The sequence below is a fragment of the Aspergillus stella-maris genome, assembly GCF_047715825.1.
Source record: "Aspergillus stella-maris strain CBS 113639 unplaced genomic scaffold BDV14scaffold_6, whole genome shotgun sequence".
In the NCBI taxonomy this organism is placed as follows: Eukaryota; Fungi; Ascomycota; class Eurotiomycetes; order Eurotiales; family Aspergillaceae; genus Aspergillus; species Aspergillus stella-maris.
In genome coordinates this window covers 61,030-83,672 of record NW_027396800.1, presented here as the reverse complement: position 1 = coordinate 83,672, position 22,643 = coordinate 61,030, and the positions used below count along the sequence as shown (strand labels likewise).

The 22,643-nt window shown below is 51.2% G+C and overlaps 11 protein-coding genes across 11 annotated transcripts; 7 read left to right on the top strand and 4 right to left on the bottom strand.

Moving 5' to 3' along the window:
- Window position 1: 1 nt before the first annotated feature.
- On the top strand, window positions 2-679 carry BDV14DRAFT_187409 (mitochondrial 54S ribosomal protein bL17m; the record flags this gene model as incomplete). The annotated part of the gene is made up of 2 exons (XM_073770950.1): window positions 2-217; window positions 317-679. The coding sequence occupies 2 exons, from the start codon at window positions 2-4 to the stop codon at window positions 677-679; spliced, it is 579 nt and encodes a 192-aa protein (XP_073631954.1).
- A 297-nt stretch (window positions 680-976) lies between these two features.
- Window positions 977-3,909, bottom strand: BDV14DRAFT_116317 (putative R3H domain protein). Its single transcript, XM_073765789.1, has 2 exons — window positions 3,655-3,909; window positions 977-3,598 (listed from the first exon to the last, which is right to left on the bottom strand). The coding sequence occupies exons 1-2, from the start codon at window positions 3,709-3,711 to the stop codon at window positions 1,274-1,276; spliced, it is 2,382 nt and encodes a 793-aa protein (XP_073631953.1). The 5' UTR covers window positions 3,712-3,909; the 3' UTR covers window positions 977-1,273.
- Window positions 3,910-4,461: 552 nt separating this feature from the next.
- BDV14DRAFT_116291 (zinc finger CCHC-type containing 10) lies at window positions 4,462-5,627 on the top strand. The gene is made up of 3 exons (XM_073765788.1): window positions 4,462-4,648; window positions 4,701-4,836; window positions 4,907-5,627. The coding sequence occupies exons 1-3, from the start codon at window positions 4,564-4,566 to the stop codon at window positions 5,538-5,540; spliced, it is 855 nt and encodes a 284-aa protein (XP_073631952.1). The 5' UTR covers window positions 4,462-4,563; the 3' UTR covers window positions 5,541-5,627.
- Window positions 5,628-5,650: 23 nt separating this feature from the next.
- BDV14DRAFT_166067 (CCDC12/cwf18 family protein) lies at window positions 5,651-6,508 on the bottom strand. The gene is made up of 2 exons (XM_073767421.1): window positions 5,726-6,508; window positions 5,651-5,670 (listed from the first exon to the last, which is right to left on the bottom strand). Exon 1 carries the CDS (start codon window positions 6,350-6,352, stop codon window positions 5,759-5,761), a length of 594 nt encoding a protein of 197 aa, XP_073631951.1. The 5' UTR covers window positions 6,353-6,508; the 3' UTR covers window positions 5,651-5,670; window positions 5,726-5,758.
- Window positions 6,509-6,742: 234 nt separating this feature from the next.
- Window positions 6,743-9,055, top strand: BDV14DRAFT_187405 (pentatricopeptide repeat protein; the record flags this gene model as incomplete). The annotated part of the gene is made up of 1 exon (XM_073770949.1): window positions 6,743-9,055. The coding sequence occupies one exon, from the start codon at window positions 6,743-6,745 to the stop codon at window positions 9,053-9,055; it is 2,313 nt and encodes a 770-aa protein (XP_073631950.1).
- A 974-nt stretch (window positions 9,056-10,029) lies between these two features.
- On the top strand, window positions 10,030-11,102 carry BDV14DRAFT_166062 (putative transcription initiation factor TFIID subunit 13). Its single transcript, XM_073767420.1, has 2 exons — window positions 10,030-10,405; window positions 10,464-11,102. Exons 1-2 carry the CDS (start codon window positions 10,345-10,347, stop codon window positions 10,916-10,918), a joined length of 516 nt encoding a protein of 171 aa, XP_073631949.1. The 5' UTR covers window positions 10,030-10,344; the 3' UTR covers window positions 10,919-11,102.
- A 5-nt stretch (window positions 11,103-11,107) lies between these two features.
- BDV14DRAFT_166060 (eukaryotic translation initiation factor 3 subunit F) lies at window positions 11,108-12,801 on the bottom strand. Its single transcript, XM_073767419.1, has 3 exons — window positions 12,572-12,801; window positions 11,800-12,512; window positions 11,108-11,746 (listed from the first exon to the last, which is right to left on the bottom strand). The coding sequence occupies exons 1-3, from the start codon at window positions 12,674-12,676 to the stop codon at window positions 11,524-11,526; spliced, it is 1,041 nt and encodes a 346-aa protein (XP_073631948.1). The 5' UTR covers window positions 12,677-12,801; the 3' UTR covers window positions 11,108-11,523.
- Window positions 12,802-12,912: 111 nt separating this feature from the next.
- BDV14DRAFT_166059 (UTP25 family protein) lies at window positions 12,913-15,457 on the top strand. Its single transcript, XM_073767418.1, has 5 exons — window positions 12,913-13,063; window positions 13,114-13,475; window positions 13,522-13,721; window positions 13,771-14,348; window positions 14,396-15,457. Exons 1-5 carry the CDS (start codon window positions 12,963-12,965, stop codon window positions 15,312-15,314), a joined length of 2,160 nt encoding a protein of 719 aa, XP_073631947.1. The 5' UTR covers window positions 12,913-12,962; the 3' UTR covers window positions 15,315-15,457.
- A 172-nt stretch (window positions 15,458-15,629) lies between these two features.
- On the top strand, window positions 15,630-17,920 carry BDV14DRAFT_166057 (DMT family transporter). The gene is made up of 2 exons (XM_073767417.1): window positions 15,630-16,352; window positions 16,438-17,920. The coding sequence occupies exons 1-2, from the start codon at window positions 15,999-16,001 to the stop codon at window positions 17,470-17,472; spliced, it is 1,389 nt and encodes a 462-aa protein (XP_073631946.1). The 5' UTR covers window positions 15,630-15,998; the 3' UTR covers window positions 17,473-17,920.
- Window positions 17,921-18,477: 557 nt separating this feature from the next.
- Window positions 18,478-20,296, top strand: BDV14DRAFT_210891 (uncharacterized protein). Its single transcript, XM_073775987.1, has one exon. It carries the CDS (start codon window positions 18,597-18,599, stop codon window positions 19,899-19,901), a length of 1,305 nt encoding a protein of 434 aa, XP_073631945.1. The 5' UTR covers window positions 18,478-18,596; the 3' UTR covers window positions 19,902-20,296.
- BDV14DRAFT_166054 (choline-phosphate cytidylyltransferase) lies at window positions 20,221-22,462 on the bottom strand. Its single transcript, XM_073767416.1, has 4 exons — window positions 21,624-22,462; window positions 21,207-21,557; window positions 20,761-21,154; window positions 20,221-20,707 (listed from the first exon to the last, which is right to left on the bottom strand). The coding sequence occupies exons 1-4, from the start codon at window positions 22,115-22,117 to the stop codon at window positions 20,588-20,590; spliced, it is 1,359 nt and encodes a 452-aa protein (XP_073631944.1). The 5' UTR covers window positions 22,118-22,462; the 3' UTR covers window positions 20,221-20,587.
- Between the last annotated feature and the right edge of the window lie 181 nt (window positions 22,463-22,643).

The window sequence follows — 22,643 nt, the reverse complement described above, 5'->3', positions numbered from 1 at the left end:
CATGGCCGGAGGCGCAGGCAAATACAGACACTTGAGTCGCGACTCAGCACACAGACAAGCCCTCCTCCGCAACCTAGTCACATCTCTCTTCAAGCACGAGTCGATCACAACAACGTGGCCCAAGGCCAAGGAGGCCCAAAGACTGGCTGAAAAGCTGATCACGCTGGGCAAGAAAAACACCGAACAGAGCCGGAAGACGGCCCTGGCTACATTTTACGTATGTCTTCCCACAGAAGAAGACTCCTTGAATTGTTTTCGGGATTGATATTTTGGGATACTTTTACTAGACTTGGAACATCGACTAACTGTCAAATAGACCCCCCACGAAATCCTCCCCAAACTATTCGGTCCTCTCCGCGAGCGCTACGCCGACCGTCCAGGCGGCTACACAAGAGTCCTCCGAGTCGAACCAAAAAAGGACGACGCGGCGCCTAGCGCGATCCTAGAACTTGTCGACGGTCCAAAGGATATGCGGTTTGCGATTACTGCGCGGGCAGTCGCCCGGCGACGCAGCCAGGGTATTGAGACGCTGAATGAGACTGCGCTCCTGAACGTGCGCAAGGTGACACAGTTCCGGAAGAATGGCGTTGAGGACTTGGAGGAGGCGATTTCGAAGGTGAAGCTTGATGAGGGTGCGGGTGGTGTGAAGCGGACGACGAAGCCGGCGAAGAGCGCTTAGGTTTGTGGATAGCGGTTAAAGTGAAGTGTATTGAAGTGCCCTCTTTGGGATTGTTGGGCTGTGTGTATTATTTACTATCTAGCATTTGTGTATTCTATGTGGTTCTTTCTTCCCACTTGGTCTATTGTGATATCTTGTGTTTGTCTACTATGTACAAATAGCACTAGGTCATTTATTTCTTGATTGAGCACCAGTTTCAGATGCCAGGCGGCAGACTCCTGAATATTCTCGATAGGCGACTAGCTTGAAGAAGGGCACAACAAGTACATGGGATTGTTTATGAGATGTTATTGCCAAGTCCAAGTCTCTGAAAGACCTCCCAACCCTTTATTTCTGGCACATCGAGCAAACAAAGACTTTCTGTCAATTGAGCAACTACGTATCGTAAACACAGCAGGCTTTAGGTAAATTATGTCCATTCTCGCATCATCAATTCCCCGTTTTGTTTATGCTCGCAGTCTAACGTCGCTTCACTTCTTTGGCTCACTTTTGTCTAGTTACCATAGCCAGTAATGACAAAACAGACAGAATATGGCCCGCTAATAATCAAGTCATTTGACTCCCTATGATTACGAATCACCGCACGAGGTTTTATTAGTTGGGTCGTGCCACGCCAGTGCCTCCAGAAACAACCAACGGCCCGTTCAAGGGACTCTGTATCGCGTTACCGGAATACGAGTGATTCGTGGAGTTGACACGCTGCTTCACCTCGAAGTCAGACGGCACTTCGGACGGAGGCGGCTTTGGCGGAAGATGAGACGGCGTACCCCATTTAGCTATTGAGTCCTTGGTTCCGGGTAGTGTTCCACGAGACATGTTATATGCAACCTGTTCCGGGTTCTTGTTGACATCATAATATCCAGTCCACGGAGATTGTACATTTGCTTGGCTCAAGTAAGAGCCCATGTCTGACGGACTGATTTTGTTTGAATGTCGCCCTAGGCCAGGTGCCCCGCCAGGGACAAAGGACCGAGTTTGAGGGTTGAAATGAGAGCGGTTGAAGCTACCCGGAAGAGGATGAGATGGCGAGTGATTCTGCAAGCCAACGTTCATCGGTTGGGTCTGATATTGTGCATACGGGTATGAGGCCGTATTGATAGGCTGTGTTTGATAGCTGGACCAAGGCATCGGAGCCGGATTGCGATGGCCGGATTGTGGATACGCCGGTTGGTAAGGCGGGGACGACCAGCCCGAAGGGTTGGCCTGGAACTGTGTATTGTTCGATACAGGGTAGTTGCTGAGTGGTGCAGCAGGCTTCGCCGGTGCCATTGCTGGTGACTGGTTAATCGGATAGCCAGTGTAAGGCATTTGTTGTGGAGCAGGTCCGGTCTGCCACGGAGCGCTTGTGCTCAATTGCGGAGACACTGGCGTTGGATAATGTGGAGTAGGATTCATATGTACTTGACCGGGATACATGGCCCCATTCTGGTTAGGCATGTAACCCACGTTCGTCGGGACAACACCTGGCCCTACCATATAAGGCTGGTTGGAGAAAGAGGGCTCTTGCATGTTCATATTGTAGGGTATTGATCCGTTGGTATATTGCATTCCGGGATAATAAGCGTTGAATTGAGACCGAGCCTCGAAGCTGTCGTCGTGAGGCGTTTTTTGTCTTTGCGCCTTCTTGCGTCCGCTGGTGGAACTTGACCTAGACATGTTGGTGTTGGGTTCTCCGTTTGATTCTGGAGTCTTGGACTCCGAGAAGTCACGAAATATGCGTTCTCTAGCTTCTTGGTACTTGGCTTCACGCTCCTCTCTAGTAAGAACTAGCCTGTCTTTAGCAGGTGTCGCTCCAGTCGATGAGCCCCCGCGATCTGCATCATTTCCACTGTCACCAGCGTCTGAAGTGGCCTTAGAAGCAGCAGAGGAGCTTGCCGCTATGCTCCCTTCAGTAGAGGGTCGCTCTCCATCTGTACGGCGCATAATCTTCATGGCAGGGACCGTGGGAGGCGGAGTAGTGTTCGTGGCAGAATGTATGAGTGATAAAGGGGGAGGTAATCGACAAAAGGGAGTACGATGGAGTCGAACTGATGTGACATTATTGTCCACGAAGTGAGTAAGATGATAATAATCACCCAGCTTGTGCGCGAGCAGTCTGCCGAAAGCATTGGAAGGCGGCAGCTCCAGAGACTGTTCCTTAGAGTTTTGAATGAAAGCTCTAACCTTCTCCTCCAATTGAAGGATCAGAAGACGATCCTTTGGGGATTTCATTGCTTCTAGGAGCTTCTCATCGGGTTCTGATGGAAATCCATGCAGGGGTCGACCAGGTAAAGCTTCCGTATTGGATGCGACCAGTCCGTTAGCGACGGGGTCGGCTGCAAGAGCACCGCTCGCTCGCTGTGAACCGTCACTATAGATAGATATCGTGTTATGGAGCGGCGCGCGGTGTTTTTGGGCATCCCGATACCGAGCCCCAGATTCTGATCCAGTCAAGGAATTCGGTGCGCCAGAAGCATGGCCAGAGAGTGACTCTTCCTCATCAATAGCTTGCACACTAGCACTGTCATCGGGGCGTAGAGAATCTTTCTCGTCCATTGCAAACGTGGTGACTGACGCCAAACTTTTGGAATCAAAACTCGTCGGTTTGGTAGAGGAATTGGAAAGATGAGTGCGATCATCTTCGAACGAATCTTCTCGCCTCAAAGAACCTATTCTCTGGCTCTCTAGGGAAAACCTAGAATTCTCCGGATATTTCTTTTCCGAAAAATTGGCAGATTGTACAGCTTTAGACAAGCCATCGATATCTCGGTCGATACCGTCAGCCTGTATCGTGACGGACGTGGAGGGCTCATGGTTTGGTGAAGTATCAGTCGAGATCGGCGGCTGTGACAAGGACGGCTCATCTATGACACCAGTATCATCTTTCTCATCCGGATTGGGTGAAGATTCCGAGGTCAATGGTGGAGGCAAAGCAGCAATCTAGCGAGTAATTTAGATTGAGACTCCGGTTTGAATAAAGGCCGCAGCTGACGTACCTTTGCAAATGACAGACGGTGTCCGCCTCGTGGAGACGCGTTCGATGTCATGGTCATTGAAGCACACCTGCCAAAGATTTTTTGGAAAGGTCCTTGCACAGATATTCACAGAGGGTGATTGTCGAGTAGATACGGATGGGTTGTATAGGGCGAGACCCGACGGGGTAAACCGTAGGAACGAATTAACGTTTTGCGGGATTTCACGACAACGGGACCGAAATTCGAACAGAGAAGAAGCCACTGAGAAATCCCACTTCACACAAGCCAAAAAGGAAAGACGGCATATCTTGAGGCAACGTAATTCGCCATAAGGAAACTGTGAGGAATTAGTCCAGCGCTTGATTTTTATGCCTGATGTAGCAAGGCCACGGGGACCATGAGCATCAAACAGATAACGTAGAGTTGTAGAGAGTGCGAGAAAAAGGCAACTTACATGGTTGTCAGAGGAACTTGGTCATGACTTTTTGTCGCTATTCCTGTTCGAGAGGGGATAGCTGTAGGTTCCTGTTTGGACGTACAAGGCTCCGGGAGGGAAAGGAACGTCGTGAGAAAACGACAGTTCAACTTTCGCTCAGCGGATCAACAAAACGAGGTCAGAAAGGACGGCTGGTGGAGCTGTTCTCAAGTCTTCTAGACTGACGGGGAAGAGCGAGGTCGACGGACTGAGACAAAGGAAGCCAGACGGAAGATCGGGCGCGGACCTTCGCTTGTCAGACTTTCGTGGGCCGCGGATTCAGTAGCCGCGCGCTTACTTTACTTTTGGCTCTCCACAGCATCGCTGAACAGCCGCGATGAAGAAGAGTCCGTCATCCAAATATCAAATATCCCCCAGGCTCCAGTCTGCTTTGCGCATTAAGTTCATACCAAACACTTGAATCGCATCTGCCTGTCGTCGCTCAATCACCTTTCATGAATCGCTATCGGAACGCTCCGGGCGTGCGAGGCCCTTCCAAGGCGACTGCTTCCACCCTTTGCCAGAAATGCCTGAAACGAGATAAGTGCTTGCTTTTTGCTTCTCTATCAAACCCGCTAACGTTTCTGATTACGCCATTATAGTTACGAGTGTAAAGTCACAGCTCAAGAGCGACCGTACCTAGCTCGACCCTCCCGCACCCAGCAACTACAGAACCCGAAACTCCGTCCACAACTCACGAATAATGTGCTTGACGATGCTTCCCGCACGTAGGTCAGCCCTTAATCCTTAGAATACGACCATATCTCGCATTACAGCATTTTCTGACGTCCCACATAGACAAGGCACCGCTGATGCTCTGCTGGCGCAACGCGAAGAAGGGCGCGGCCGTAAGAGGGAACTGGAGGACATAGACCCTTCAAGCAATCGCAGTCCAGCTGCGAAACGGTCTCGGTCAATATCCTCTGATTCTGCTAGTTCCGTATCCACGATCTCCACAAATCAGTCACGCTCGGCATCACCTCGGCGAGAGCGATATGACGAGAGAAGAGAAGCAAAGAGCGTGTCTCATTCATACTCGAGAAAGCGGCGGCACAGCGACTCATCATCCGGCTACTCTGTTTCATCATACTCGTCGAGAGAAAGATCACGCACACGAACCCCGGAACGAAACATTAGACGGAGGCGTCGGGAGTCAAGTCCGAAGGAACGCGGCCGACCCCGCGACAATTCGCGACCTGCGAGCCGCAGAGAAAGAAGCCGCAGCTACAGTATAGATCAAAGTCGAATCGCGCGCGAGAGGCGGCCTACAGCCGAGGAAAGCGCCGGACCTGGTCGAAGCTATACGAAACAGCGCGGCCACGAACGAAAAGAAGATGGTAGGGATCGCGCTCCCCCGCCTCGACGCGAGCGGAGTCTCAGTCCTTACAGCAAGCGAATTGCTTTGACTCAAGCCATGAATATGGATCGTTGATGTAGCGGGTACTTTTGGGACCATTTTCGGAGTACAGAGGGGTATAGATCATCTTCTATTATTAACATGTATTTCATATCACTTTTTTACCATGTCATTGCAATGCAGACCCTCAACGCCGTTTCAATGCCTAAATCCCAACAGTGAGCGCCTAGAAAATAAGATGCAAGAAAATGTGGTCGAACCCGAGTGGTCACAAGATCTCTTGGGTATCAAAATCATGCCAAATCATCGTCATTTCCCTCTTCATCTTGCTCCTCTCGTTCACGAACATGGATTCCCTCCACCAGCATATCCCCTTCGATACCAACTTCTTCTCCCTGTTTGTCTCCATTTGCGCCCTTGGCCTTAGCTGCGCGTTGCGCATCCTCTATTCGCTGTCTCACAAGTTTCGCAATTGCGTTCTGAGTCCTCACATTCAGAATCTTCATCTTCTCGTCCAGATCCCGCTTCAAATCCCAGTTTGGCTTCTTCGGCTGCAGTTTGAAAAGGTCGATTGGCTGGTCCGTATCTTCGTCTTTTTTGGCTTGCTCCGCAATTTCTCTGGCGATCTCTTGCGCCTGCATTTCTATAGTAATCTGGCCGTCAATCGGAGCTTGGTCGAATCCCAGCTTCGCTCCACCTGTCTGCGCATCGTAGTTTCGACCGGAGAGATACTTCGTCGTGACATCAATAGTATCATTCTGAGATTCAGGTCCCTCGGCCGCTTCTGTTTCTGGCTCTGGCTGCTTCCGTTTCAATGCCGCAAGTTGCGCCAGGCGTGCTTTACGGTCTGTTGCGGCAGCATCGAGAGAGGCATGGTTGGTCGACATCTTGGCAAGAGGTCGGTTCAGCCAGTGGTAATGGCGTTTCCGCAGCTGTTGTTCGCTGGTTTCGGCGGCAAATGGATGGCACTGGCGAATTTAAGTAAGTCGAGCTTCCTGGAGAGCTTGTGGGAGGTGGAACAGTAGTAGGTAGTGCTTGTCGAAGGTCAATCTTGCTCATGGATCAGCCACAACCCCGGGGGCCCACCAGCCACGGTCGCAGCAAAATTTCGTGAAACTGCCGCGCTTCCGCCTTTGGTTCTTGCAGTGCCAGGTACTATCAACTATCAACTTTCTGCGATACTCGGCACCCCTCTCACCCTACCATTGGTATTTCATACGAAGTCCATTCGTGGAACAGTCAGCAGTCAGTCAATGCATTCGACCACGCCATCCTGAATGTCATTTCGTCCGCACCGCCTTCTGCTCTCTCGCCTCCGCACAAGGTCACCCTACTATTTTGCGGGACAGAGGCCTCGTCCAGGGATATTACACTATCAGCATAGGCTCACGATAGCGAGGCATTATGGCGCGAACGATTCGACATCTTCTAATGCGGCGCTTGGTGGGTTTCTTGACGATATAAGGGATTTTGGCGGTCTCGCCCGCGATGTTCACTCTCAGTTACCGGAGTTTGGTTCCCCGGAGGCGCATGTCGATGACACCGCGAATCTTGAGTCAAGTCAAGACGGTCTGCCTGTTCTCGGCGGTCAACAGTCCTCTAAACCTACCGGCGGTCATGAACCGCTTGCGGTAGGTGAACTGAAACGGATCGAATTGTCAGAAAGGCAGAGAATGTTCAGATCACACTCGCTACATAAAGGTGCCAAATCCGTCAACGACTGGAAGCTTGCATACAGCGACATTTGTCGGATGAAATATTCCCGAGATGCCCGCAAGTCTGAGAAAAGCGGATTGCCTAGTTGGCTCACTCTTGAGCAAAGTGACAAGCCTTTCCTAGAGATCCTGGAGACTGGTTCTCTCGAAGCCTTTTGTGAGGCATGGTCGGCAATAGGAAGACGCGCAAAGATTGGCCACTGGAAACGCCTGTCGCTTTGGTTATTGTATCATTCCCCTACGCTTTTACCGATATTTCTACGGGGTACTAGCCAAGGTGAACATCGTCCATCTTTTCTCGCAGTGTCGGAGTGCATCCAACTTCTGGGCCAGCACTTCCCTGATCTTGTTGACGATTCACTCATAATTGGGAGTCTTCACCCCGATAACTGGCCGGTTTACCCGCTTCCTCAGAAGCCCGTTCGAATTTACCTGAACCGTGCGGACCGTGATGGTGTATACCGTGCTTGGTCTCTTGTGTGCGAAGAGGGGCATCTTCTATCACCCCGCACCATTCTATGTTTTATGAAGCGCTTTACAGAATTTGGAGACGTCGACCACGCTCTTGAGGCTCTTCAAGAAGTCTATGCTGCGAACCACATCTCAATAACCATGGATTCAGAATCAGTTCTTCGTCACTGCTGCAAGCTATTGATGTTGGATACCATTGTGGAGACTGACGGCGAGCGCAACTTTTTTATTCTTCCCAAGTTGCTTTCGCTCGGCGTCAAACCAAACCTCGAGCTGCTGAACGTAGCCATAAACAATGCATACAAGAGCGGTGACTCGCTGGTGGCGCAAGATATTCTTAAGTACATGAAAGAACAGGGTATGGATCCTAGTTCGCATACATACTTAGCGTCACTGTCGGGCTCTCTTCGCCTGGGAGATACCGCAGATTTTGCAACTTTGCTGTCAGAGGTCAAAGATAGGGAAGAACTGCAGCACAATCCCTGGATCCTCAGCAAGCTTCTTCACTCGCATTTCGTCTCGAGCGCCAAACACAGGGACTTCGCTGAAGATCCTCATGTCCCGTTTTATACAATGTTGGATTTGTATAACAAGCTACACGATATCACACCACTGAGGGATCTCGGTATTGTTCCTCCGCGCTACAAACCTCCAAATGAAGGTATCAATGCTCCGCCTTCGACCTTTGCTTTATACATCATGATAGCAACATATCTCCGATTTTGGAAGAATCTTGCGAATGTGCAGAACGTCTATCAACGGTTCCGATACTATTCACTGCGTGGTCATAAAACCATTGCCCCGCTCGCAGCAACTGACCATGTTATGAACGAGTTCTTGGTAGCGTATCGAGGCGATCCTCAGGGACTGCGGCCTGCAGTGCGTCTAGTCGAAGATATGCAGCGCACTCACATTGGCGGTGACTTGACCGCCCCAGACGCTGAGAGGGAGTTCACGTACGCAGCGCCAACCGTTCGGACCTGGGTTCTTCTCATGAGCTGCTTTGTGTTCCAGAAACAGCCCCACGCAGCCGACCGCGTGAAGACAATGATGCAGAAACACGGGGTCAAATTCGAGCTCGAAGTTTGGAATATGATCATCAACAATTACGCCAACGCTCAAAACATACCCGCGCTCGCGCAATCAATCAAGGATATGCAGGATGCAGGATACGAGGCGGACCGCTTTACGATCAATTCTCTCCGCTACTTGCGTGACCCGGAGCGGCTCTGGGTTGCTGTTGACGAGCTCTATGCGGATTCTAACCCTCCTCTTGCGGGAGATTCACCCAGTCTTGAAGGGACAGAGGCAGTAGAAGAAGATTCCGAGGCCGACATAGGTGGAGATTGGTTGCTCGATCAAGGCCTACAACGGATGAAGAAGAACGCGCAAGCGAACACATGAGATACCCTTCACCTTCTCCACCTTGTTTTAGTACTATTTGCATCAGGGTTTGGTGCATGTTTCTTATGTTATTAGCGGGAAAAATTGGGCGTTGGTGCTCATTCGGAAGCCAATAGAGCTTAAGGTCATTATTATAGACTTATGTATATTAGTCAATGCTGTGATATATCATTTCTGTACAATAATCTGTTATAATAATTCCAGGAAACACAACGCCCACATTAACGAGGACCGTTTCATCCAACGCCAGGCTGCTCGATTGGGTCCATTTTGTCAAGTCATTAATCCATGTCTAATTCACCCCCTTTAACCACCGAGGAAGATAGAGACCTAGAGATGAGTGTTCTTGTCAGTACCTTGCGCCTTGCATCAATGTACTATCCCAGAGTCGGAAAACTTACAGCCATCAAAACACAACATATACTAACATACGGACTCAGCCGTTCCCCCACTCGCGCGCACTTCCAGAATATGCCAAAGAACCTGTGTTGTCTCAGTCTGGAGTCCCCTCGTTTTTGGTTGTAGGAGTTTCTCGCTGACCCTGTCTGATTGCGATCCATGATGCCAGACATGATTGAGTGAGTGTATGTACTCGTGCAAATGATCAGGAGGAAGACAAGGAGGAGGGATTGGAAGTTGAATAGAGCCGACTGCAAATAAACATTAGCATATCTTCTTGAATAGATACTCTCACTTTCAACTCAAGTGAGAGCTCTCCTTCTCCTTCTCCAAGTAGGTGAGGTTCAGGTTCGTCACTTACCATCGTGACGGCTCAAAATTGCGCAGTGCCAACCGGATTGAACGGACTCGCAGAAGAAGATATATCAAGAAGACAACAAAGAAGACACCTGTCTTTCAAGAATTCATAGAAGTGAATATCGCAACCTAAAGCTCAAGAACAGGTTGTCCCGCATTGAACTAATCGTTCTGCCGTCATGCCCGTCACCAGCGCCTCTCACCGCCCACGCGGCATCCGCTTCAACGAGGCTCTTGTAGGCCCGGCTCCAACTACACCTCCAGCTCCCAGCACAAGGTTCTCGCCGCCGCAAACTACCGCCGTTTCAGCGCGGAAGACATCTGGTGTCTCCGCAGGCACCCGCCGGTCTCTTGACCCGAACAATGTGCCTAGGGAGCTCGCTCCCCGCTGGCCGTTCAATCCGCAGGACACTGCCCTAATCGCGACGGGCGGATACAAACCTACTTTGAAACCTGAGATTCCAGCCGACGACGCAGACGCAGACGCAGAAGAGAAATCTGGAAAGGGATCAAAACCCAGGGGTAAAAAGAAGATGGCTGAGCCTAGAGCCCGTGCCGCTAGGCACAAGGGGCAGATGAATTTTCCGGCTGAATGTTTGTCTCCATTGGCAATTGATTGGAGTTGAAAGCGTACTTGCTAATCGATATATAGTACGTCTCTTCCTCCTGGCCTATGGCGACCCGGCGCCTCATCCGTCATTCTCACCCGAACCGCTCCCCGAAACCGTCCGCGTGCTCGACGAAATCGTCACGGACTTCGTGCTCGAAATGTGCCACGGTGCCGCGCAGCACGCAAACTACTCGCGCAGACAAAAGATCAAAGTCGATGATTTCCGATTCGCGCTACGCCGGGACGCCAACAAGCTTGGTCGTGTCCAGGAGCTGCTGCGCATGGAGCGCGAGCTGAAGGAGGCAAGGAAGCAGTTTGACCAAAATGATGACCAAGTTGGGAACTTGAAAGATGCGGGGAAGAAGGGGCTTGATGAATTGGCTGATGCTGCTGGTGATGTCGGTGGGAAGAAGGGCAAGGGGAAGGGGAAGAAGAGTGGTAGGAGGGATTCGGATGCGACGGAGGATGCGTCGACTGTTAAGAAGAGGAAAGTTTGATACGTTGGTTGAGTCGTGGTTTTTCTCTTACTTCTTCTCGGTTGGGTTGGGTTGGGGCGTTCGGCTTGAAATTGATATCCACATAATTCATCACATACTATTTGCATTGAAGGCGTTAGGGCTTGAATACAGAGTTACCAAACTACAAACACACGAGATTCAGTATCCAGCCAAGCTTTCCGCTACATTGTTCAAGCTTCGACTGGCCAGTATGGCTCATACGAAATATAGTTGTTTACAAATGTCTCTTTACTGGCAGAAAAGAACTGTCATACTATGTCAATCATGTCTAGCATTCGTTTCATTTTCGTAGCCTATCCTCAAACAGGACCAGACTGACTCCCATACGCCGCGATCTTTTTTGTTCCCTCAATCCTATCATGTCGATTCTTCGCTCATCCCTCGTCGGTTGAACGGCCGCACCGTACCGTTAATGCTTCGGCCCCAGTAGCAGCAGCATAATCAAAACTGTGAAAATGAACAGAATCTGCTCGGCGTAGAATACTTTTCAAACCCCTGGGCATATGACGAGAAATAAGGGTAAGAGGGAAACAGCTGAAAGAGAAATGTAAAAAGGTATCTTCATAAGTGAGATTCTAATCCTCCTATGCGCGACCCTCCTCAGCTCCACGCTCCTGGTTGCGCTGCTGACCACCACGGCCACCCTTACCTCCTCGCTGGTTGCGCTGTTGTCCGCCCTGCTCGGCGTTACCTCCCTCGGGGCCCAGGGTGAGTTGAGCTGTCGCCAGTCGGTTGGAGAGCTCCATCTGTGTGCGAATGGTGTTGGCCAGGTAAGAGACCACCAGGACGTCCTGGATGTGGTTGTTGCTGGGGATTTGTTAGTTACTATTTTTAGATTTTGGGATGAAGTGAAAACGTACAAGTCACGCTCGACATCGGCGGGCTCGACCTTGGGGGCCAAGGCGAGAGCGTTGAGCAGGAACTGACCAAGCGCTGTGGAAGCGGGAGCCTCCTCGTCCATAACGGACTCGACGTATCGGGAAACACGGTCAATCATGCCAAGAACCTCCTCAACCGCGCGCTCCAGGGCCTCGATGTCGGTGAAGAGCGTGGTGGAACGCTCCTCTGCATCCCGAGCAGCAGCAATAGCCTCCAAACCGCTCTTCTCAGCCTCGCCGTACCGGATCTCGTGGGGAACGGGAATGAAAGCGGCGCTGTCGGCGGCACGCTCGGCGGTGACACCAACGGGGGCAGAGATGTAGGCGCGAGTCTCAATATCCTTTCCAGCCTCAGTAGAAACAGTCAGGTGAACAGCGGGGTGAGGCCATGTGCCGTCGCCCTGACCGCTGTAGAAATTTTGGATCAAAGCGGAGAAAGTGTTGAGCTCGGAGGCGGTTGCGTACCAACCAACAAGGACTTCTCTGGGGTTGGCCTTGAGGTGCAGGGCAAGCATCTGTTTCTGGTATTCCATGTCGACTTCGACCTGGTCTGTCGTCTCTGTGTGTCCAACAGCGAACGTGCTGCGAATTTCCACCTCGGTGCCATCCTCAGAGCGGGTTCCAAGCAGAGTTCCGATCACACGTTCCTGGTCAGCATTGCGGCGGAGGGAGTGGTCAAGGATCGAGAAAAGGGCCTATATCAGCGCGTCAGCGACTAGTCTCCTGAATCTTCAGAGCAATAGAGGGGTCGTACCTGAGGCTGGATAACAACGTTCAAGGGAGCAGTTGTTGGTGCAGACCCCGCCAATACAGGTCCCAGAGGACGGGCGAGGTGAAGGAAAGAATCTGTTTCAGCCATGATTGCGGGATGAGGGGGAGCAGGAGATGATGTCGAAACCCTTCTCGAGACTGTTGTCCTCTGCTGTCGCCGTGCTGGGAGTGGAGTTTTCTCTTTGACCCAAATCTTCCGGCCCGCTGGACTTCGGCGGCGGAGGTTCTTCTGCGAGGCTCAAATTGTGTGTGCGCGCTCCGAATTTCGCGCTAAGATAAGATAAGTAACCCCGAAAATCCAGCACCCGCCATTTTTTGCTGCGACAGCCTTTCTTAATTGAGTACTGCGCTTTAGAGCTATAATTTCACAAAAAATGCCTCCTCCTCGAGGAAGAGGCCCGAAAGGACGTGGGAGGGGTCCTGTTAAGCGAAAGGCTGGCCCTACCTTCACATCAGCCCGCGTTGACGAAGTAGAGTAAGTCGAGAGGTACCATGTTTATCATACAATACCTGACAGCTCTTAAGGTCCGAGAGTTCAGGCGCGGAAGAAGGATTTGAAGACCAGCATGAAGAAAGAATTCAACAAGACGGTCCCGACGACGACGTATCCTCAGATAGCGACGAAGACGAACAACAGTCCGGACAATCTTACAATGAGTTGCTTCAGTTGCTCCAGGCCAAGGCAGACACCAAGGGACCGGCGCGCAAGAAGCGCAAGACGAGCCACCGAGATACAGAGGCGATCGATAATGCGCACGACGACGCTCAGGTGAACGCGGAAGAAGAGGAGGAAGATCTCGATGCGGATCTGCAACAGCAAGAACCAGACGAGGAAGGTGACGTTGAAGAGGATGCCGATGTACAAGAGGACAGCGATGATGAGAACGGTAAGCGCATCTGATTATTTTCTATAACCAGCGCTGACTTGGGTAGAAAATGATCCGTTCGATTCGCATTTCTCAAGTCCGGACGAGAGTGAGTTGTCGCAAGGCGTTAAGGCGGCATCGGAGAACAAGTGGAAGAGCACGAAGAAGGAGCTTCCTGGGGGCTTGAGGCTTGTGCGCTCGGTTCCGGACCGCGACCAGGATGAGGTGCCTTTGTTCTCAGCGATGAAGAGCTTATCGAGTGTCAAGGTAGGCAGTGCATCATTGTCTGGGCTGCGTCGAATTAACGCGATTGCAGATCAAGAGGAAGCTCAAGTCTGCTGTAATGGAGCGCATTTCAGGCCTTAGTGGAAACATCCAACAAGTGTCTCCCTATATCTTCGACTACCAAGACGTTCTATACGGCGCACGAACAACGTCAGAGTCTGCCGACCTGCGAGACCTACTGGCAGTGCATGCTACTAACCACCTACTCAAGACACGAGACCGCGTCCTTAAGAACAACACTCGCGCGGTTAAAGAGCAAGACGCTGATCTCGAACTGCGGGATCAGGGCTTCACCAGACCGAAGGTGCTCTACCTTCTCCCGACTAAACAGGCTTGTGTCCGAGTTGTCGAGGCGATTACCCGCTTCTTCCACCCTGAGCAGCAAGAAAACAAGAAGCGGTTTACTGACAGCTTTTCCGCTGCGAATGACCCGTCCTGGGAGAACAAGGCGGAGGATTTCCGCGAGTTGTTCGGTGGAAACGATGATGACATGTTCCGACTTGGTCTCAAGTTCACTCGAAAGACGCTCAAGTTCTTCACACAATTCTATGCTTCGGATATGATCCTTGCCAGTCCGTTGGGCCTACGAACAATCATGGATCAAGCAGAGTGAGTTCTACGAAGCTAGCCTTAGCCTATGGTACTGACTCTAGTAGTGCCAAAAAGCGAGACAGCGACTTCCTGTCCTCAATCGAAGTGGTAATTGTCGACCATACCGATGCCCTCCTCATGCAAAACTGGGACCACGTCAGCTATATCCTCAAGAACCTCAACCTCCAGCCCAAAGAAGCACACGGCTGCGACTTCAGCCGAGTCCGAAACTGGTACCTGGACAACAACGCCCGCTACGTCCGACAACTCATCATGACCTCCTCCTTCATCACCCCCGAAATCAACTCCGTCTTCTCGACGCAAATGCTCAACTTCTCTGGAAAGGTCAAATTCACCCCGACCTGCAACGGGGCTATCTCAGAACTCCCACTCCCAGTCCCAGTCAAGCAGGCTTTCTCTCGCTTCGACTGTCTCTCACCGGCTAAGGATCCGGACGCCCGGTTCAAGCACTTCACGACTACTATCCTCTCCTCTCTAGTCCGCAACATCACCACTGCCCGCAACAAGGCCAGCGCAGGCGGCACACTTATCTTCATCCCGTCATACCTCGACTTCGTCCGTCTACGCAACCACTTCGCTACGTCCCAGCAAACAACCAATGTCTCCTTCGGCGCAATATCAGAGTACACTGAGCCCCGCGAAGTCAGCCGCGCGCGCTCCTACTTCATGAACGGCCGGCAGTCAGTCCTGCTCTACACCGAGCGTATGCACCATTTCCGGCGGTATCAGATCCGCGGTGTCAAGCGGGTGGTCATGTACGGTGTGCCTGATAACCCGGTCTTCTACAGCGAGGTCGTCGGGTTCTTAGGGCTTGACCCAGCGAGTGTTGCGGAGGCTGGTGAGGCTGGTGTGCGCGCGTTGTTTAGTAAATATGATGCGCTTAAGTTAGAGAGGGTTGTTGGAACGAAGAGGACGGGGAATATGTTGAGAGAGAAAGGGGGTGATACCTTTACCTTTATGTAGACTAGTTGTATAGAAGGTGAAACCCGATGTCGGGAGTGCAGTTTCAGTAACGACTAATATAGACCCGGATATTGGCCACATTAGCGGATCGCCTGGGTGATCATCTCTTAGCTTGATCTACCTAACAATCTAGTATATCTGCATTTCTTACGGCTACCTAGGCTGTCGTAATCTATGTCACAGTTCACTTGGGTCTTGACGAAGAATCATGATCTACAAGAGGCATACTAAAGTACACAGCAGTCACAAGAGCCCTCTAGCAAGCAATAAGTAATATGATATAGTCATTACGACCGTCCACGCGACCAGCAAGCCCAGCCCTTGTTCGCCTCCGCTCACCGGAGTTCAAGCCGAATCCCCTCCAACAAAGTTCTTGCTCGGCCCACCGAGTTTTTCCCTTGTTTATTATTCTTTGCACCTACAACTCTTGCACGAATGGGGAGGTGAAAGACTATCGTTACGCTTTATGATCTTTATTTGTTTTTCTTCCACCTTGTTATTTATATGAGAACCACGACTTACGATTGAAAATTGCTTTTTTGGTTTGCGGTGCCTTTTAAATACTCCGCATCGGCTCTACGAATACCTACCTACCTAGAATTCGAATTTTTGCCTACGATAGAAACCTTGCTGAGATCCTCCTCTGAAAAGTTCTGTAACCTATATTCCTACGATCTCGTTAGTATGCCGTCGACGCCGGCATCTACAGTCCCCTCACCCCGCCTCGGCGACTCGCGGTCTCTGTCGCCTGCGCTTGGGACCGGATTCAACGAGCTTGAGAATGGAGAACGAACGCCGCTTCTTCAAGCGGCTGATGGACTGAGAACGCCCTCGCCTCTACCCTTGTCGTCATCCCCGCCGCCAGCGCAACCAATACAATGGACGGAAAAGGCACGCGACACCGCCGCGGACATCTGGCTGCAGGGCAAGGGAATGATCCTAGTAATGATGTCGCAGTTCTTCGGAGCCTCAATGAACGCCATGACGAAGACTTTGGAATTAGAAGGACGGAATGGTGAAGGATTCAAGCCGTTTCAGGTACGTTGTTGAGTTGGGTTACACTGTGGAACGCAGGCGTTAGGTTACGGTTACTTTGGCTCGTGGCAGAGGCTGACACTCACAGATTCTATTCGCCCGGATGTCCATTACCGTCGTTGCGAGTTACCTGTACATGTGGTATGCGAAGGTACCGCAGCCGTTTGGAAACCGCGAAACACTTCCTCTCCTTTTATTTCGTGCTGCTGGTGGCTTCTGGGGTGTCTATGGGCTTTATTATTCCGTGCAGTATCTGCCGCTTTCCGAGGCGACGGTTTTGACGTTTCTTGCGCCGATTTTGAGCTGCTATGCCTGTTCGATATTCCTTCCTGGGGAGATTTTTACTCGGAAGCAGCAGTTGGCTGGCTTTGTTTCGCTGGTTGGTGTTGTTCTCATTGCGAGGCCGTTTGCGTTCTTGCGATCTGGCGCTGGGGATGATGTGGACTCGATTGATGCGCAGAGCGAGACTCCTGGGGTTGCAGACCAGAATCATAGGGTGATGGCTGTGGTCATGGCAATGATTGGAGTGCTCGGTGCATCCTCTGCATATACGTCCATTCGCATGATCGGACAGCGCTGTCATCCCCTCGTCTCGGTCACGTACTTTTCTCTGTTCACAACGATGGTGTCGGTTATTGCCATTATAGTGCTCCCCAACATTTCGTTAGAGCTGCCCGGAACCCCGCTGGAATGGACATTGCTCATTCTACTCGGTGTCTGCGGCTTCCTGCTGCAATTCCTCCTCACAGCTGGGCTTTCATACGTACCTCCTCCGCCGCGCGTTCGACGCAGAGCCCCCGTCAACCACCAAATGTATCGAACACCTAGTCAGCATGTCAATGACGAGGAGCTCGCGTCTAAACCTGAAACAAGCACCAGCACCCGCTCGTCCTCCTCCGGAACAAAAGCCACGACAATGCTCTACACGCAAATGCTGTTTGCACTGTTCTACGACAGCGCGGTCTGGGGAAGTACATTGTCAGCGGTGAGTTGGATTGGATCTGGCTTGATCCTGTCTAGTGCCCTGTACGTGGCTATAGCGCGAGAAGCCCCATCAAAACCAGACCGAGCAGATGCACATGCAGCTGGAAGTGAGGAGAACGCGGGGGAGGGTACGCGCTAAGATAAGAAGTGGACTCGATTTCAAGACCCAATCGAATAATCACCGTCGTCGGTTCAGAGCTTCGCACCTCCATATCACCACCAGCGTTCTAGCTTCACGAGGACGTCAATGTGCAGTAAATAGAGGTTGCACTTTGCAGGCGCGGTATGCGAAGGAGGGCGGAGTGCGTCGAGCTAGCGCATGCAGCAGCACTCAAAGTAAGCGAGGTGGCGAGTTTTCCGCAGGACTGTACTCCGGAGGGGAGATCAGCCTTGGTATATATACATTTCCTAGATGTTGACGAGATACACGATAGACATGACAAAAGTATGAGTATGCAAATGAACTATCATCTATATTTTTATGTACCAGATACATATGAAATTGTCGATCAGGTTCAAGTGTACAGTGAAGAGTGCCAATCCCCGGTTCAACCCCAGCTTGCAGTACTCTGTGCTCTGTTCACCACACCGATAACGATAAGCTCCACCCACTCTAACCCCAATCAGTCCTAGTCCCCGGAACCAAGTCCTCCGCGAAAGCCACATCTTAGGTAATCGGCTCTCATTGGTCAGCAGAAAGCCTCCTGCAAGCACAGCGTCATTATGTTACACTTGAAAGGACCAGCACCACCGACTTCTCCCGATTAAAGACGTTCGGGGCGCGCCGCTGGTCTATTCGTCCAATAGATGAGATGTGAATGGACGTGGTGGCTGATGCAATTGACGAATTGGGGATGGGCTGCCCGAGAAGTGTCCCTGAGGAAAGCCTCATTTTGGTTTTTGCTCTTTGAGCTGGGCTGTTACAGAGTACTGCACTTTGAGTTGAGTGAGTGGAGCTGCATGGGCTAGGTGTGTCATCTTGAATTGGGTATTGGGTGATGCGATCCATATGGGCTGCTTTCATATATAATAGTAAGACAGCGCCGAGTCAGTTTGCATTTGTTCACTCTATCTGCAATTCTGCATCTTTATCTCTTTGAGGGTCGATCTCCCCACCTGATACCCACTTGATTTATTATCTACCCCAGGTTTCTCTCTGTCCACTTTATACGCAGTAGAATAGAGTCATAGACATAGACTCCTTTTTACATTTATCCTCGTCCTCATCCCATCCTACTCCCTATCCACAGAAAAACCACCACAATGCGCCACTTCGACGCCTGGATTCTCCGCGACCCATACTCAATTTTCCACTACTACTCGACCGGCCACAGATGGAAAGAAACAGTCCGCGACCTGATTCAAGAGCGCAAGATCTGCGCTCCCTTGTCGCTCTCCCTCGACAATCTAAATGATGAGTCCTCGTCATTAACTTTTGCCCCAATCGATCCATACGCGCTCCCGATAAACAACCAAGAACAAAGCCGGCTCCTCTCGAAACTCCCGCTTGAAATCCGCCTTTTGATCTACGAGTATGTCTTTGGGCAGGAAGTTGTGCATTTGGTCCAGGTGAAGGATAAGATAAGGCATGTGAGATGTCACAGTACGAGCTCGAGTCTTGATAAGAATCGTCGGTGTTGTCCGCTTGCGCTTGCGCGGTGGCGCGCCGATGCCGCTTCATCTTCCGACGAAAGTATAGCAGTCAATGCTGGATCGAACATGCTCTACCCGCACACGCACCCCTCCCTCCCTTCCCACCTTAGCAACTCCTCGACTTCCCTCCTCCGCACGTGCCGAACGATCTACGCTGAATCAAGTCTCGCGCTATACAAGAACTCCACATTCGACGTCGACGACTTAACGACATTTATCGCGTTCAGCCTCTCAATTTCCCCGGCCGCTTTACACTCAATCAAGAAGTTAACGATCCAATGGACGCCCGTCTGGCAACCTCTTGCCGGCGAAGAACATAAGAGTTCTATATTCAGTCATACGCATAATGATCGGCTCTGGGCGCTCTTCTGGGAGCGCGTTGGGCGGTGTCAGGGGTTAGAGTTGGGGCTGAGTGTTGATTTGGGGAGTTTTGCTGCGCAGCCTCAGGTTCCTGCTGCTGCTGCTGCTGGCGCAGGGAATGTCAATAATACACCGGGTCCTCAAATTCAAGCACAAGCCCAAGGGCAACCCCAAGCACCAGGCCAAGGCCGCGGCTTAATAGGCGGTACCCGCCTAACCCTCAATATCTCCTCTCCCTGGGTCGCGCCGCTCCTCTCCCTCCGCGGCCTCAAGGGTTTCGAACTGGGTATAACAGTCAAATGCGACGCAGTCGCAAAAGAAGTGCTAGAAGGCGGACTCGTCCGTGATGCAGTCACGCTACGCGATCACTTACGGACTGTGATGTGTAGTCCTAGGGGCGCGGCGCTGCCTTCTCTTTCTCTGCCTGGGGTGAAAGTGCGGGATTTGGGTTTGCAGGTTGAGCTTTTGAGACGGTGTGCGGTTGAGACGGAGGGGGTTGGTGAGAGGAGGGGGGTGAGGGGGGTGAGGCCGAGACTGGCTATTACGGCTGCGTGAGGGGGGTTTGGTTGGTTGTTGTGATGATATATGTTCATGATACCCATTTGGAATTTTGGTATCTCTGTTGCGGTTTATATACTCTACTTATTTTTACTACCTAGAGGAGATTGAATACTTGGCTTAGATTGTGAATTGTGATAGATGCAATCATAGACGAGTTGGTTACCAGTCACTACTTAGGTACTTCAACCTTCGCATCCGCCTCGTACGCGTTGTAAATATAGGCTAGACTCCTTGATCATATCTGCTGCTGCTGCAGCAGCATCTACTTGATCGAAAATGGAAAGGCTCCGCTCCGAAATATAATATATGCCTAAAATATACATGCCTAATATCTATACTTCAGAATCGAATATTTTCAGGTCTAATTACTATTACCTCGACACGAGTTCCAGTGCAACAATCCACTCCCACGCGAAAGCAAAAACAAAGGAAAATAGAAAAAGAAAACGTAAATGAAATTGTAGAAAACAGGAAGCTGGCAATTTCGTTCCCATGCAGGCGTATACTAATGTGAATCAATGTCAAATCCATGGGTGTCCGGTCCATCCGTTGTCCTCCCTATGCTTGTGTTTGTGTCCTTGGGTAGAGTGTTGTACATGAATATGGTGGTGATATGCAAATGGTGATAGAATTAAGAACAATGTGCCATTCGAGGCTTTTTGACTCGAGAGGTTGCGAGTTTACTGTCTTGATTCGGACGATCCGGCGAGGCCGTTGCTGCGTTCTGGGTCGGAATCTTGATCCTCTTCAGAGGTGGGTGACTGGGCTCGGCTTTCGAGGAGAGACCGGCGGCTGCGCATCTGTAGGTTTACTGTTAGTGGCTATTCTCTTGAATATGTGTTCCAGAACATACCCAAGCTCGAACACCTCCAATCAATCCTAGGCTGTATCCGGTAGCAAAGTCTGGCTCTCTGCTGCTTTCTGTTCGACCCAATGCCTCCACGCGAGAAACGTGCGACTTGCCACCGCCGGTAGGGCTGACGAGACCGCCACGAGGGCTTCCCAGGTCTACACTGTTCCTTGTGCTAGGAGCTGGGCTGTTGGGCCGAGAGTTCCACAGCTGCCGCAGTTCTCGGCTCAGTTCCTGGCCGGTGTTTGTCCAGTTGGTCATGACGTTGTCCCGGAGTTCCGATACGTGTCGCTTAATCTCGAGTTCGTTCTTCTTCAACCACGACACGTTCAATTCTTGCCTTGAAGCTCCGCGCTTGAATTGTCGGGAAATGTATCGGTCGTAGTCGCGGACGATTCTACAGGCGTTAGTATATCCTAATAACAAAAAAGTAGAGAAAAAAAAAGAACCTTGTGATAACACCAGTTGTGCTGACACCCTCTGTCCGTTGAGTAACAAGGAACTTTCCTTGAGCCTTGATGGGAGCATATATGTCGTCTCCCTCCGCAGCGCCATATGGCAAATCATCGTGCGCAATGTAGTCGATCTTGTTTTCTTCAATAAATTCGGGGGTGACAATCCATGGGCAGTTGGGGTAAACCTCGTCCACCCATTTGCAGTGACGGACACTCTCGGCCCGCTCAGCACCGCTCAGAACTGTAAGACCTTTACGCTGGTGAGTCTCCTCGTCTCCAGTCACACCAACTATGAGATACACATCGGGGAAAGCCTTTTTGGCTTGCTCGAGCTGCCGCATGTGACTATGAGTCTGTTAGCATAATCCAAGACAAAAGACCGAAAACGCGTCGAAATTTCAGAATACTTACCCGACGTGGAACAAATCAAACACACCATCCGCATAAACCCGCACCGGACGCCCCTCAGGCGGCGGATTAGTCTTGTATCCACCAGCAGGATCCTGCACTTGACCCAACACAGGCGGTTTCATCAATGCTTCCTCACGCTTCGTATTAACATGCAGCCCAGGCCGAGCATTGATTTGTGACTCGATATCAGAACTAGCAGGTGTAGTATCAGACGGCTCGCCCGGGTCCTCCTTGCTGATTGAACCCGAAGGTTCGCCGCGGCCGCCCTCGCTCACGGAAGCCTTCCGCGCGCGTTTCGACGGAGGGTTGCTGGTTGCTGTCTTGACGGGTGGAACAATTGCTGGGCCGGTGGACTCATCACCTTCTTCGCCAGAGGCATCGCGGGATGAGGGCTGGAGGAGGTCGGTGGTTGATGATCTGGCGATGCTATCGGCTGTGGACAGGTGTTGGGAGTTGGTGCGCTTGCGTTTGCTGCTCGAGGGGGGAGAAGACATATTGGCGGACTGAGGGAGCGCTGCTCAACTTCTGTCGGTAATGGGAAAGATTGAGAGAAACCGGGGAATTGAAGGAACGAGGGATGGTCCAGGGACCAGGGTCGGGCGTGAGTTGGCGAGGCGTGGGGGATAAGAGGAGGGTGACGGAACGGAAAAGACGACGTTGCGGGTGTCTCCGACAGCTTCGAAGCTCTTCCTTGGTCGATAAGGAGGACCCTCTGCCGCAATCCGGGTTTCAGGCAGCTAGCGGATGAATTATTAGTAGATGCTCATTGCAGCTCAAAGTTGACACGCGATTCTTTTTTTCGCGATCACTTCTGTACTTTTTTTTCTCCAGAAATAGGGGCGAAATTTTTTCAAATCACGAAAGGACTCGCAGCGCGTGGCATAAGACATGTACTGAAAGGGAATTACACGGTCTCATACAGAGAATGACGCCATTAATGGGTATTTTTACGTAAAGTACATACCTATGTACCGTGAAACCAAAAGCTACTAGGAAAGCTAGTCCTGGTACAATGCTATC